Genomic DNA, 16,415 nt, shown 5'->3' on the forward strand with positions numbered 1-16,415 from the left:
ATGTCATGTTTAGAAGGCGATGTGTGAGCAGGCTTAATATTCTAGGAAGTATCATTATTGTGATTCGTGTTTAAATTTGCGCATAATTTTTACCTTTCATAAGAGTTTTCTGTAATTTATAAATTCAAACAGGTCGTAAAACAAATTTAAAAAAATTAATATCACAGTACAGTCGAACTCGTTTATAACGAGCACAAAGGGACCGTAGCCTGTACTCGTTAAATCCGAGTGCTCGTAATAAGCGTATAAGACGTGCAACCAGAAGAGGGGAGGGGGAAGTCAAATGATTGAGTTGACTTAAAATTTAATTAATACTTACTTTTAATTGCATTAATTAATTTAATTAAATAGTTTTCTTAATTTAATGACAACTAACCCCCCAACCAGCAAAATATTTCTAGTTGCGCTACAGTCTTAAAGGAAAGAAAATATAAACGGAAAGAAAAATAAAGGAAAAGATTCTTACCAAAACATTTATTTTTTTCATTAATCTGCATATTTAAAATAGTTTGTCAGCTTACTTTGAACTTGCGCATTTCATATCATTTTGAAAAAAAAGATAAGACAGAAAGACGAGAAAGGTGAGAAAAAAGATTGCAAGACAGAAAAATATAGCTCGCTAAAACCGGGTCTTGCTCGTTAAAAGCGACTTCTGTTCCATAGACTTAACATTGATCCAACCAAATATTCTCGTTTCCCTCGGTAAATCCGAGTTCTCGTTAAATCCGAGCTCGTTATAAACGAGTTAGACTGTATAAATAACTAAAGTGCAAGGTTAGACATATTTTGAGTGTTTTTTTCCCTTATTTGACTATATTTGTGTAAAATGGCACCATTAGGTTAATTTTTGGGTTACATCTTGCTGGGCATTACATGCTTATGGAGTCTTCCAAATTCTTATGATATTTGTTTCTTTGAAATTTAAATTTAAAAAATGTGTTATATTGTAAACACTACAAGTACAGTCAGTATCGGTTATATGGTCAGCTCATGGGTCCAGAATATTATGACCATATAAGCGGTGTGACCATATATGCGATAACCAAATATATAGTATAGTTAATGTGGCGTGAATATATTCTGGAATCAGAATGTATTTCTTAAACAAATAATTCAACTTTCAAAAACGTTTAAAAATTAATTATTAAGGTACATAATAAGAAAGAATGCAAAAATAATTTTTATACTTTTAGAAAAATTTAATTCTTTACCTTAGCATATGTACATGTTCAAAAAAAATATTCCAATAAGCTTGTCTATTTCTTCTTCTTGGTTGTTAAAACAACTTTTTCTAAGTCTCTGATAGTTTTTAAATGTTCATCTGCTGCATCTGAATTTGCAAAAAAACACCTTAAGTCATTTATAGCCTTAAGAGCATCAGCTGTTGATACAGACTTTTTATTGCATTCAGTATCATCCTCATCGTCACTTCCTTCAGCAGTCAGATTTAAGACATTAGATACAATGCCTTCCACAGTTGCTTCACAATTAGTGAGGACATCAACGTCTATTTGGGAATACAAATTTACGTCCGGCATTGCATAGCCTCGGTTTCGAAGATTTTCTGCCAATTCAGCTAATGGAAGATCTTCCTCAGGGTCCTCTAATGATACTGAAGAGTCTGGAGAACTGTGGAACCCCGCGTGACGGAAACAATTTTCAATAGTTTTCGACGACACCATGTTCCAGTTTTGGTCAATATAGAACAGTGTGTTCAAAACTGAAACGTGAAATTCTTCTTTTCTGTCTATGGCGGTGATCATATCCCGTAGAAGAAGCTTTCTATACATAGACTTGAAGCTTTGAATTATGCCTTGATCTAGAGGCTGCAACACACATGTGCTGTTCGGAGGCAAAAATATGAGCTCATTCGATTTCAAGCCCTCAACAGGATAGTGAGCAGTGCAGTTATCAGCAATCAATGCAACTTTTCTGTTTTTCTTTGAAAAATGTAGGTCCCACCTTCTGAGAGTTTTTTCCCAAATCGTTTGGGTCATCCATGCTTTGGAATTGGCATCGTACAAAAGGGGCAAAGATTTACAATTTTTCATGCATCTCGGTTTCAGAAATTTTCCTATCACCAAAGGAATCATTTTCTCCGAACCATCCATGTTTGCAGATAACAAAGCTGTTAAGCGTTCCCTACTTTTCTTTCCGCCTATACATTTTTCTCCTTTGAAGCAAAGGGTTCTGTCGAGTAAGATCCTATAGAAAAGTCCACATTCATCGACGTTGAACACGTTAGCAGGTTCATATCTTTCATGAATATCTCGCAACACTACGTCTTTCAATTCTTTTAAAGAATTGTTGTCAAAATCAGCAGCTTCTCCGCACAATTTCTTAAAGAATAGGTTATTTCTTGCATTGAATCGCTGTATCCAGCCATTGCTTGCAACAAAATTTGATTCTCCAAGTTCCTTAGCTATTGCTAAAGCTTTTTCTTTTAGAATATTCCAGGATATAGGAGCATTTTATGATCGTGCATATTTGATCCATGACAGAAGAGCCTTCTCCACATTCTCATAAGGTGACACACGCTGACGTTTTCTTTCTCGGTCGCTAATTGAAACATCTGGAGAGCTACGTTTGGCTGCTAAAATGTTGTTTAAAGTTGTTCGCGGTATAGAATTTTCTTTGGCAAAAGTAGCTTTTGAAAGGTTAGACTTTTTAAACTTTTCAACCAATTCATTTTTTTCCGATATTGTTAAATTCTTTCTTTTCGAAGCCATAATGAAAGCATGGATACGTTATTCGTTCAGTAATCCAATAAAAATGTTCTTTTTTCTCAACTTCAACTCCTTTTCAAGCTCTGAGAGAGAACTTCAAACGATCAAAAGACCTTTTGCCCTTGGGCGGGGAAAAGAATGCGAGTGGTCAAATGAGGAGAGGGTATGGTCATCAATGAATGCAAAAGAGAAATGAGGGTAGGGTGACAAAATAGAGGGGGAAATTCCAGTTCTCTCCGGGGGTCGAAGGAATGTGTTTACCTTCTGGTAATTTTTCTTGGCTTCCTGTCTAAAGAAATGTCTTAAAATGCATCTTTTTTCAACAAGAAAAAAAAAGGAAACTGACCATATAACCGGTAACTCGAAAAATAGGATGACCATATAAGCGGTGAGCTTTAACACGTGTTTCCTGTTAAGTTAGACGGGACTTTAGAAAATTGACCATATAACCGGGGTGACCTTATAAGAGGGTGACCATATAGGCGGTACTGACTGTATAATAATATGCATCTTTGTTATCATTGAAAGTATCTTGCTGAACGATATTAGTGCTAGAGAGTTTTGTCGCAGAATGCCCGAAAAAATTCTGCTACAGGGGTATGATATAGGTTTGTAACTTAATAACTATTGTAACAAAAATACTTACAAACTATTGTTACAAGCTATTGTAATAAAATAGTTTGTAACAAAAACTATTTTATAAAATTCATAGCATTTCCATTGTTAAACTAAACTCAGTGGCGCGACAGCCCATCGAGGGCCATGGCCTACTGTGCTCATCTCAGTTTCTTGACCTTGGGTTCTGGGATGCAGGCACAGGTGTTCCGGTTTGGTGGTCTGTCGAAGGTGGAACCCCCAGTATTTAGTCCCCAAGCATGCTTGGTATTCATTTTATCTTCCGACGCTAGGGCTGAAAGTCTGAGTAAACCTTGCGTGGCCCGAAGATCGAACCCAAAACCTGTGGCACATGATTGCGAAACGCTACCGCTCATCTTCCGGTCATCAATTCCATTATTAGGAGTGTAATATTTGAAGACTTTAAATGCATATAACTTTAGACAAAAAAAAATTTAAAAAGGCAGTTTTGTTAAACATTTCTTTTTAGTGTCATTTATATTTACTCTTATTTTTATCTACCTTTATAAATTTAAGAAGTTTTTAAAAATTAAAATGTGATAGCAGTTTTTAATTCGTAAATTTTTAAAAAATTTTAGAAGTTAATGAAAATTACAGTAAGCGTTAACTTTTTTAAAAACTACAAATGTTACATTCATAAATGAGAGAATGGAATAAGCTCTAAAATGTGTCATTTCTGACTAAACTAAATTAAAATTAAATCTTTTATGCAAATAAATTCTAACAGGAAATAGTAGACGTAAGACAGACACCTCATGTCTCCTGTCATATTTTTATCACAAAAGTGGTGGAACATATCATTTCTTTTTTTTAATCTATATATAATGGTTTAAATCAAAGAGTTTTGTTTAAAAAGCTATTTAAACTACTCGATTTAAACTTCTAAATTGATTTCATGAAATAAGTGTTTTAGAATTTCTCACATTAATTCCCTTTTATGTGACTAAAACCAAATAGTGACATCTTTTTCTTGAAAAGAAAATGATTAGTGTGTTATATATATTTTATATTTGTGTTATACATATTTTATATATATATATATATATATATTTAGGGGACGGGAAAGTAATGTGGTTTAGGTGTATTTGATATTTGTCATCAAGGTTTTATTTTTAATCAATAGGAAAAAAATGAATTGGTTTTTAAGATTAACAAATATTTAATGCACCCAAACGCCACTTACCAATCCCCCTAATAATTGTGGAAATTTTTTTTTTTTAATAAACGTTTATTTTCTGGTACATTTCTAAATTTATGAACCCTCTTCATTTTAATAACTTTTGCAAATTAGAAACAAACCTTCATTTTGTGGAAAGGCTTGTCAATAATATTTCTGTTATGTTGATAATATCTCTCATAGATAACCTTTTGCATATTGTTGTTTTAATTAGTTCGCATTCAACTCAGACATCAAATTTTCTTGTTATTAAATATTTGCTGTTTTAGAAGTGTGCTTCTAATAACTCATAAAGAATGAAGATTCTCTCCTCTAACAAATAATTTCAGAATTCCAGATTGATTATTGTGGGGTGATTGATTGATTTAGCAGAAAGTTTCATAAATTAATTTCCCTTTACCATTCATTTTTAATATTAAAATTTCTGTTTTTCCTTAAAAATGTTTCAAAATTTTTCTGCTAAATTAAAATTACATTTCAATGTAAACATTTTTAATTTCCAGAATAATTGCAAAGTATTGATGTAGCTCATTAATGAGAGTTTTCAACCTCAACGCCTTCTTGCTTAAACAAAATGTGTACTGTTGTTGTATCTGAATTTTCTTGTTTTTATTTTTTCCCCACATTATGAAATGCTGGCCAAATTTAAATTGAGATTATTATTTTTTTTTAAAGAAATAGAGAGATATAACAAAAAACAATAAAGTGAAAAATAATTCGAGATATGTTTGGCTTCATGAAAAAATGAGTGGTTTATTATACAGTGATTGATGTAAAAAGAATGTACGAGGTTGGGTGTTACTTTTATCGTTTTGCTGTAAAAAAATTAATTGATGAAATGAAGAAAAAAAAATTGATAATTGATTTAATATATAAGTTGAGGTACATTTTGGAGTCGGTGCGCTATGAATTTCTGATAATTTTATTAAACATCGCTAGAGTGTGTTAATTGATCCAAAAAAAAAAACGAGTGACATAGAAATTTTTAAAGTCAATTCCTACATGGGTCAACAAAAAATATTTTATTTTAGTTACTTTTTAGTAAAAATTTAAAAAATTTTCTCCCATATAAAACTGAAATTAATTAATTAAATTTAATGAATGAATTAGTTTTTGAAAAATCTGTATAAATATCAAGTTCCATCCACTGCAAGTTTAAAAAAATGCATTTGAATTTGAGTAGATGAATGAAATGTATTTTATTAACAATTGAAAATTTGAGCAGGAAATAGGGAGAGTGTGAACTGATAGTAGGTATTGAATAAGTTCAGTTTTAAAATATTTTCGGAGCGACATTCATGTAATTAAAAAAACACTATGCAAAAAATATCATCTATGAGGTATATTATCATAACAGATATATTATCAAGAAAGTTATTTATTTATTTTGTAATTAACTTAAAAGCAATGATTTCAATAATTCTCCTTACTTGGAAAATGTTAAGAGGAAATACAAATATTGACTAGGCTTAAAATAAATTTTACGTATGAAAAAAACATCTGTTCTGACGTTGTCAAAATTTAACTTTAATATTTGTTTTTTTATATTTTTTATTTAAAGCTATGAGATAAATTATTTTTTCGTAAAATTAATTCCGTTTGAAAAAAAAAGGAATAAGCAAACTTTGTTTACAAATTTTTATTTATATTGAGAATTTGAAAGCGAGATTTGATGTTCGAAATTAGCTACAGTAGAGTCCCAATTATCCGAGTTTATGTGAACCACGACTCACTCGGAAACCAAAGAACTCGATTAGAGCGAAGAGTATAAAAAAGGAAATAAAAAGAGTAGGTATAAATGTAATATATTTAACAAATACAAAATATAAATATTATACATATTATAATTAAAAAGCTTACTTAGAAACCCTTAAAGAGCATACTTTACAAAAATGAAAGAGTTTTTGCTTAAAAAAGTACATAATAATTTTTTGTTTTACATTACTTTGGCTCTTTTCTGCAGCAATATTTCGCCATTTTTTAGGGATAACAAAAAAGCTGGTGTCGCCAATGTTTTTTTTTTTTTTTTTTAGTTCTATATATTCCATAGCACTTTTGCTGTCTTTATCATCGTCGCTAGATTCTCTCATTATTGACAATCATTTCATGGGATCAAGTTTTTGAGTTTCGTTTTCCTGAATGTTTCAAAGGTAAAAACTCAGTTCTAAAGATAAAAAAATTAACTAGAACAAAAAAATATCCTTGAAATATTTGATAGCTCAAATAAGGCGGATGATCGGGACTCTTCTCTATTACTGGACATGCCAGGCTGTATAATTTTTGCGTCTATCTTTTGAAATTTTTCATTTCCTCTTCTTTCTTTTTAAAAGTGTATCAAAGTAGTCATAGATAATACAAGCCTTGACAACAATGGTGTTTTTATAGAATTTCGTGTTATATAGGCAGCAACGTTAAACTTACCTACTAAATATGGCTGCAACAGCCAATATCGAGAGTATTAGAATTTATAAATTTTGGTTTGCTTTAGAGATTGGAACGTTATATAGATCTGTTTGATTTTTTGTGGTAATGATTTAAAATGATTTTTTGTTTTTCATTACAGCACGGAGAGAGTAAATTCAATGCATTGGGAAAAATTGGAGGTGACTCTGAATTATCTGACAGAGGCTGGGAAGTACGTAAAACTATCATTTCTTTTCAATGCATTGCATTGCCATAGAACTTTGATCATCCAACACTTCTGTTTGCCAACTGCCCTTTACAACAGGCATTTAAAGACTCCAAACGCATGCTGACGGTATATTAAAATTTTATAACCGTCGTTGAACAGCCGACCAACTTTTTGGGTTTACAACTACTCGTGTTTAACTATGTAACCTTGTCATTTTGAACCCAATCCGGAAGACAAGGGAACTCCTGGGCAAAGTATTGGGAGAAATATACCTTCGTTGAAGACTTCTTGATGAAACTAAATTGCATTTGCGTTACATGGAGAGGAAAACTTCCCACGAAGAGCCTGGCGGCAAGGGGACTCTTACCCATGATCTGTCTACCACTGAGGATATCTCACATCAGCATTGTAGTCGGTGCAAGCCGGATGCGGAATTCATATCCATTAGCCATCGCTTTGATTCGAGCCCGGTTCACCTCATTGGAGGGCGAACGCTTTAACCCCTGAGCCATTATACGCTTTAACCCCTGAGCCATTATGGCTCCATGTTTTAGTATTATTGCATCTCATATTACCCTTTAACTTAGGGATGCACAGCCTGCGGCCCTCCAACTACGGAAGTGCGGCCCGCGAGAGCTTCTAAACACACGCAAAAAACTAAACAAAATTTTCAAAAATAAAATTCGAAAATTTTTAATCGCACTTTTGAGTCATCAAGTTTTGACGCACTCAATTTTTACAGATTCTACAGTTTAACGCGCTATCTTTAAGACGATTTTATTGTAAATCTAAATTATTATTTAAGCAGTATTTTCGCTTTTCAGCGTAATTTCAAAAATCTCGAATTTTGATTACGGTATTATTACGACACACGAGTTTCAGATCGTCCATTTAAATACACTTTTGGCGCACTTTATTTGTGTTGATTTCGTTGTAAACCTAAGTGATTTTTTATCTTTTTTCGGCACTTATTACCATGCATTCCCACGTAGTTAATATAATTTAGTATAAAAAATTCCGATAATTCTATTACGATATGCGAATTTTCAATCGCGCATTTGACATCCTTTATTCGTAGCATAAATTTAATTGATTTTTTTAAAAATTTATTTTATGCTTTTCCATGTGATTTTGACTATCCCGTTGTTTAATTACGATGTTATTATGACACGCGAATTTCTAATCGCACGGTGCAGTTTTATCGTAAATCCTAGTTATTTTTCCTTCGTTTTTTCGGCAACAAATTTGATTTGGTCGAATACGGAATATGCAGCAAAAAACAAAGAAAGAAAAAACCGGCCAAATAGCGACATTTTTTAGCAGCATAGCAACATTGAAACCAAAATTTCAATGCGCAAAAATAATATTTTCTTGAAAAACGTATTCATAAAACAACGCTAAAAAATAAGGCCTATCAAAAACGCTTTTGAAAATGCCACACTTATCATAAAAACTTAAGTTTGTATGCAAAAGGGAAGCAGAGAAAATGAAAATTGATCTTAATTTTCTAAAGAAAATTTTAAGTCTGAACATCTCAGTTTTCCAATTACCAGAACAAGTACAGAAAAAGGAATAAGTATAACGGAAATGCTGTTAAAAACTGCCGCGTTTTAATAAAAACTCCCAAAAAAATGCTAGATAGAAACAAAAATATAAGACGTTCAAACGTCAAAAAACATAAAATTTTTAAATTTAAAACTTGCGCTGAAAATCTAAAATTTTCACTTTGCCATAATTTTAGAAGAAAAAAAATTGCTATGAAATAAAGTTTATTAGTAACGTTCATTTAAAAAATGCTGTGTCATAATAAAAATGCTTATATAAAAAAAAAGTTCATTGAAAAGAAAAACAGAAAAAAAATTGTTCTTAGTTCCTAAAACAAAACTTTAAACAATAAAAATCACAGTTATCTCTGTTACTGCTTATCTATATTACAGTACAGGGAAAAGTGACAATAAATTAATAGTATGAGACGTTCCGTAAAAATGCTATGGTATAATAAAGACAAGAAAAATGAAGAATATTTTTTTTTATTTTTTTTTGACCGTTTGCAACTAAACATCAGTTTAAAATTAATTGTATTTAAATATCACTGTAAATAATAGCTGTTTTGAATCATTTTGCTCATTGCTTAACATTTATACTATTGAAAATTTGACTCAATAAGACCCTTCCGATTTGGATTTTATAATACCCCAGTAATTATTGTACCCCAGGTTCCGTGGTTGGTGGATGATCAGGGTTCAACCCTATATGTATGTAAATTGAGTTCATGTAAATTGTCTACAAAAATATTTACCCATTTAGCTTTTTGACTTTTATTTTTTATTGGGAACATTGAAAATGTGTACTATGGTGAAAACGTTTGTAAAATAGAAAATAAATTTTAAAAAATGGAAGCAAAAAAGGTGCAAAGAAATAATTATTTTAAGAAAGATCATTTGTTGCTAACCAGCACAAACAAACTAAAATTCCCTTTTTGAAAATGAGAATTTTTTCTTCTTTACCATGTCGATTTTTGACATGTATTATGCAAACTGTGGTTTTTGCATTGTTCTATTCAATGTTTTTACAATTCATTCAACCACAATCCATTCCGGCGTACTGTCTGCCCATGGCGTATGCAAGCGCCAATTATTTTACTTGTTTCATGAAATAATTGCAGGTCCGCATGTGCAGACTGAGCTGGGTTCGACGAGATTCTTGCTTTCTCGTGTGCAACTCTGCTGCATTTTACAAGGATATTCTCAATTTCAGGCTTCATTTTCCACCCTCTGAAATAGCACTGAAAAATATCTCGATATTTTTGTCGTAGCTAATGTAATCAAGAAAATGAGTTCTTTGTCGAAAACTAATTACTCTATCATGATCATGTAAAGTTTTTAAAAATTATTTTACTTTTTGTTAATGTATATGGTGCTTAAAAATATTTTTATGTAAAGGAAAAGCTAATATCAATATAATTCTATGTTAGTGTTTTCATTTCAGTATGCCAGAATGCTGTCAAAGTACATAAAAGAACAGAATATTCCAAGACTGCGTGTCTGGACGAGTTTGTTACAACGCACACTACAAACTTCTTCAGGGATTATTGCCCCACAAGAAAGGTGGAAAGCTCTCAATGAAATTGATGCAGTAAGCATTCTTCCATATTATACAGGGTGTTTTGTAATCGCTGTCCTTAATATTCAGCATAGTTGCAAAAACAACTAGATTTTTGTCAGTTTCAGGGCTGATTGTGCTCCGGAAAAAATCCGGATTTCCGGAATTTTCGCTAACAGTGATCCGGAGATCAAAGGTACAGATGTTTCAAAAAATCATTGATCACAGAAGTTTCCGAAAATCAAATTTTCAAAGGTGGAACTTAAAAACACAGTTTATTTTTTTGTTTGTAAGGGAAAGCCAGAGAGTACTTTATAAGCTTATATTCATGATTAATATTCATTTTTTATCAGTAAATAGTTGTTATAACCATAAACTCAAGAAAGAAAGACATATTTGTAACTTTTAATTACTTCTCCAGGTCATCATAGGTATGTGTAAAATTTTAAGTAAACTAAGAAATATTGAGAAAAAGGGGAAAAAAAACCTTGTTTAATTTTTTTTCAATTTAAATTGTCTTTTTTTTTTAAACTCACGAAATTTTCCGGAATTTTGACTTGGGCTCACAATCACCCCTGCAGTTTTTCCTGGTTTAATCCAAAATTCTTTTAAGTTTTATTCATTTACTTAAAATTAGGAAAATTTGTGAAAACAGATCAAGTTACCTTATTTTAAAATAATTATTTTAAAGCATCTTTATTTAAAAATATATATATTCTTACATTATTTTTTAAAATTCATCAGTGTTGCCACTCCTCAGGGAAAACTTGAAAAATACAGGGAATTTTGATTTTTTTTCTTTACTGTCTGAGAATATATAGTGAATTTTGTTTCTTATTTTCGTCTTTTCAAAAATCTTGACCATTCAAAGCGCAATCTACGGTATATGTAAGGATGATATTTCATCTACACTAAACTATTTCATTTACTAATAACATTATTTAAATTATTTCAGCTGTTCCTTTTTTTCTCTAAGTTTTTTCAGCAATTAAAACCAGTATAGTTAGCCTATTATAGCTTACACTGCGACAAACTTCTCTAACACTAACATATGGCTTTAAGATACTTTTAATTATAACAATTACTAATTTAAAGTAACAGAACAGTTGTGTTTACAGAAGAAAGTATAGAGTAAAAATTTATAATTATTTTTTATTGTAAAAGTAATATTTTTTTAATTCAATATTATAGGCAATATTTTCATATTTTGAATGCACTAATTATTTCCTCTTTCGAATTTTATAAATCTTCACATAAATTGAAATTCGTAAATAATTTAAATGTTAATAAATTAAAATTTGTACATAAAAATAAATCATCGTAAAATCCGTGCAGTAACTCCGAAAATATAGATCGACATCGAAATCAGGCAAATAGGACTCTTTAAAAAAGAGATACTCAAATAAGTGTATGTAAAACATGATGTTCTTTAAAGAAAAAAAATTAAAGACAGAACATAATTTCTACTTCCGTGATTTCTGAATTTTTTCCATTTTATATTATTAATTTGAAATTCTAGCTGAAATTGCAGATTTTTTTTTAAATCTCAAACAATTGAAAAATCACCATTATTTCTTTCCTCTTTGATGCACAAAATAGACATCTTTGAAAAAAATTCTGCAGAGGAAAAAAAAACCTTTTTTTTTTTTTGAAAAATTATGCAGAAAGGAAAACCAAAATTTTTCCCTTCCCAAATGAAATTTTTTCTGCAAAAACTCTGTAATGTTCTGCAACAATCTCACTGCTATTGTGCCGCGGGGTGTACGGAGAAAACACAAGGATTTTTTTTTTTAATATTTGAGTTGCAACCCTGTTGAAATAGTTGATCGATTGCATTTCATTTGTGTTAAAAATATGTTTCTTTTTAGTTGTAAGATGGTTAGAATGTTAGTTAACATGCACTTTATGAAATGTATTTTCCTTTTTAGGGCTTGTATGATGAGATGACGTATGACGAAATACAAGAAAAGTATCCTAAAGAATTTGCCGCTCGAGAAGAAAATAAGTTTAAATATCGATATCCCCGAGGAGAGGTTATTTACTTTCACTTACTTTTCTCTGTATTTCCCCGCAACTTTCACTTCACTTAACTTAATTCAATTTTTCTGCAGTCCTACGAAGATCTTGTATCTCGACTGGAGCCGGTTATTATGGTAATTATGAATATTATCCTTCATGCTATTTTTTAATTAATTTATTTCTTAAAAATTAATATCGATTTACAGGGTATCCGCACACCTGGAAAGTCATGAATTTCGGTATTGAACAAAATTTGTCATGAAATGTCATAATTTTAACTATTTTTTTAAAAAAAATTATGGAAACTCATGGATTTATTTAGGTCACCAAAAAATCAAATTTTTAAAATGGTATTCCCCCCTTCCAATTTCATTTTGTACCGGATATCTGACAAAATCCCCACTCACAGTCATATTTCATTAAAATATAAAATTATTTTTTTCTGGAGCACATTATCTTTTCAACTTCTGTGATAAGAACTTTTATTATAATTTTTTTCTTTTATTTTATCAATTTAAAATTCTAGCTGAAGCAAGCCAGTCATTAATAAATTTTTTTTTCCGAAATGAGAACAGAAAAATCAGTAGTATTTCTTTCCTTTCCGATGAACAAGAAAAATATCTTTTTAATATAGTTCTGCAGAAAAAAGGCAGATTTATAATATAATTCTGCAGAAAATATTTATTTGCTTTTGTATTTTTTTTTAGCTATTTTATTGCTTCAACTCTCTCTTTCCTCTGTTTATTAAATTTAATACCCATAAATATGAAGATACAGAGTATAACAGTTTTGGTCATACCTATTATTTCAATTAATGTTGTTACAGTGCTTTTTTAAATTTATTGTTGTGTTTTTGATGGAGAAAATAGCAGGGGGCGTACAGACTCCTTAAACTCCTTAAAAAACCCTTGGAAATAAAAAAGTCTCCAAGGAACAACTTAGATTTCCAAATTAGTCCTTAGAAACTCCTTAGATTATTGCATTGCATGGATGAACTTACTAAGTCTGCTGCTAAATGATATGACTTAGCTGTCAAAATCTAACAGTTTATAAGAAAAACTTGAAAAGAAAAAAAATTGAATTGCAAGCGTTGGAAGAAAAAAATAAGACTTATTGAAATATTTGAAACTGGAAAATGTGTAAAAGTTATATCTTTATTTATTTTTCTTGGTGAAGTTTGACAAAGTGAAAATTTATTTCAAAAGGACTAGAAAAAAATATGCAAACTGTTGTTTGGTTGGATAACACAGAGGCTAATGCTGGCAAATAAGGTATTTATTAAAACATAATATGAGGAAACAATAGTTCACACACACAGTGCTACACATCTGAATCAACCAACAACTAGTCAGCTTCTTCAACAAATATATATCTATTTCCCCTATCGGGAAGTCATTGTGTTACATCACGCAACTCGCGCAACTTAACTGAGAGGGAGAGGAAAAATGAGATTTTATTTGCATATTAACAACACAAACTATACATTTTTGAAAGTTCCTTATAATAATTGTTTTTTAATTTAAAAAAAAACTGTCTAGTTATCTTTTATGCAAAATTTTTAATGAGTCCTTAAAATTTTGGACTCCTTGGATACTACTTGGATTTCTTCCTCTGATCTCTGTATGAACCCTGAAATAGTAACATCGTTAAGTCATAAAAAACTCTTTGAATTAGTCAAGGATTTCAAATTCTAAAATGTAGCACATACCCTGGATTTATAAATTTTAATGATAAATATGAATATACATATTATTCTTTATGCTATTTCTCAAATAATTTATTTTTTAAAAATTAATATCGATTTATAAATTTTGCGTAAAGGGTGCCGTAGCATTTTCAAAAAGTGCTTGTTTTTTATTTACGTTTTTTAAAAATCCTTAAATGTGCTTTTTTTGGGGGTTTTTGTAAAAAGTCCTTAATTTTCTATCTTTTTAAAATAGTTTTTTCCTTGCCATATCGATTGTCATCATAAATTGCAAAAATGTATGATTTTCACAATTTTTTCTGCAATATTTATCAGAAACTAGTTATTTTATCATGATTATGTAAAGTTTTTTTTAAATGTTTCAGAATTTTATTGATTTTATGTTTATGAATTAAGAAATTTAAATGATGGAAAAAAATAACTTTTATTACTGCACAGATCCTAATTATGATTTTTTTTTCTTTCTGGAAAATGATTATAAATATTTTTTGAGTGCTTAAAAAGTGCTTATTTTTTGTTGAAAAACCTGGCTACACACGGTATCAATAAAATTAGTAAGTTATGTTATTTTAACGGTTCTTTAATTAAAAGTTTTTTTCCTAGTTTTTGTTTTTTAATTTTTACTTATTTAAAGTAGATTGCAATTATAAACTGGTTAAATATCTGATATTTCTTTTTGTAAAAGTGTTTCTTCCATTTGAATTAGAAGAAACTCATCATGTTATGTAGCGTTTTTAAAAAGTGCTTAAAGATACTTATTTTCGTTTTTAGAAAGCGCTTTAGAGGTACTTTTTTCATTGGTTTTTTTTAAAAAATGCTTTATATTCCTAATAATGCCTTTTCGAAAAAGAGATATTTTCTTTTACCATGTCAAATATTATGCAAAAGCATGATTTTCACATTGTTCTGTTTCACAACTTATTCTACCACAATCCATTTGGGTGTACTGTCTGTCCATAGCGTATGTAATCATCAATCATTTCATATGCAGGGTATCCACGCACCTGGTAAGTCATGGGTTTTGGAATAGAACAAAATTTGTCATGAAATGTCATGTTTTTAACTTTATTTTTGAAAAAAATCATGAAAAGTCATGGATTTAGGTCGCCGAAAAATCTAATTTTTGAAATGGAATTTCCCCCCCCCCCCCCGAATTTCATTTTGTTCCGAATATCTGAATTTGTAACAAAATCCTCACTCACAGTCATATTTGATTAAAATATAAAATGTTTTCATTGTGTTCTTTAAAAATTATACCGAAATGAAAACAGAAAAATCTGGCGTATTTCTTTCCTTTCCGATGAACAAAAAAAGAATCTTTAAAATGTAATTCTGCAGGAAAAAAGAAAAAAAATTATTTCCTTTTGTAATTTTTATACCTATTTTATTGCTTCAACTCTTTCTTTACTCTGTTTTTTTAAATTTAAAATCTATAAATATGAAGATGCAGAGTATGACAGTTTTTGGTTATACCTATCATTTCAATGAATGTTATTATAATGCTTTTTTAAATTTATTGTTGTATTTTTGTCGGAGAAAATAGTAACTTCGTTAAGTCATGAAAAATTCTTGGAATTAGTCACGGAAAGTCATGAATTTGAAAATCTAAAATGTAGCAGATACCCTGCACATGTTTGATGAAATACTTGCGAGTTTGCATGTGTCTACTGAGCTGGGTTCGTTGAGATTCTCTCATGTCTGCTGCATTTTGCAAGCTATTCTCAATTTCAGGCTTCATTTTCCACCTTCTGAAATCAAACCAAAAAATCTATGGATCTTTTTTTGTTGGATAATCTAATCAAAAGAAGAGTTATTTTATCAAGATTATGTTAAGTCTTTGAAAATTATTTTGCATTTTGTTAATGTATATAGTGCTTAAAAGGAGCATTTGTTAAAGGAATTGCCTATGCATCATTTATTCTAGAGTATATAGTGAGTGGTAGGAATATACTGTGGAAGAAACCTACCGTCCTTGATTTAGTTAGTATATTCTATGCAAATATTAAGATATATTTTTATCTGTTGGTGCACTCACACATCTCATACCATCTTTTCTCCAAAGTGAGTAATGTCACTACAAAAATATAACTCCAATTCACTACTGTATAAGACATGTTAACTCGATTCTACGGTGGAGTACCTTTTCATTGTCGATAACTACTCTCGGCAGAATAATGATAGTATAATGATTATAATGAATGATTAATAATGATAATATAATAATGATAATAATTGTATAATAATGATTATGAATGAATAATTATGATAGAAAAAAAATGCCAAAGACATGATTAGCGAGAAACTTAATAAATTTGGGAGATGCAATTAGTGAAGATAATTTTCTCTCTGAGATGAAAAAGGATTAAATTTGATAACCTCAGTGTTATTGATATTACTTTTTAGGCATCCTCTCTCAAG

General features: G+C 30.1%; 1 protein-coding gene across 2 annotated transcripts in view; it reads left to right on the top strand.

Annotated features, from left to right (window-relative positions):
* Positions 1-16,415, top strand: part of LOC107450839 (6-phosphofructo-2-kinase/fructose-2,6-bisphosphatase) — a 54,730-nt gene that overhangs the window by 29,808 nt on the left and 8,507 nt on the right. The window contains exons 8-11 of one of the 2 annotated variants that reach the window (XM_016066749.5): positions 7,103-7,174; positions 10,160-10,306; positions 12,202-12,306; positions 12,385-12,426. In XM_016066749.5, coding sequence (XP_015922235.1) covers positions 7,103-7,174; positions 10,160-10,306; positions 12,202-12,306; positions 12,385-12,426 — 366 coding nt within the window. The remainder of the gene's footprint in view (positions 1-7,102; positions 7,175-10,159; positions 10,307-12,201; positions 12,307-12,384; positions 12,427-16,415) is intronic. The other variant, XM_016066750.5, reaches the window with a different exon arrangement.

The sequence above is a fragment of the Parasteatoda tepidariorum genome, chromosome 10 (genome assembly GCF_982258835.1).
Source record: "Parasteatoda tepidariorum strain Cologne lab strain chromosome 10, Ptep-v5.0, whole genome shotgun sequence".
Taxonomy (NCBI): domain Eukaryota; kingdom Metazoa; phylum Arthropoda; class Arachnida; order Araneae; family Theridiidae; genus Parasteatoda; species Parasteatoda tepidariorum.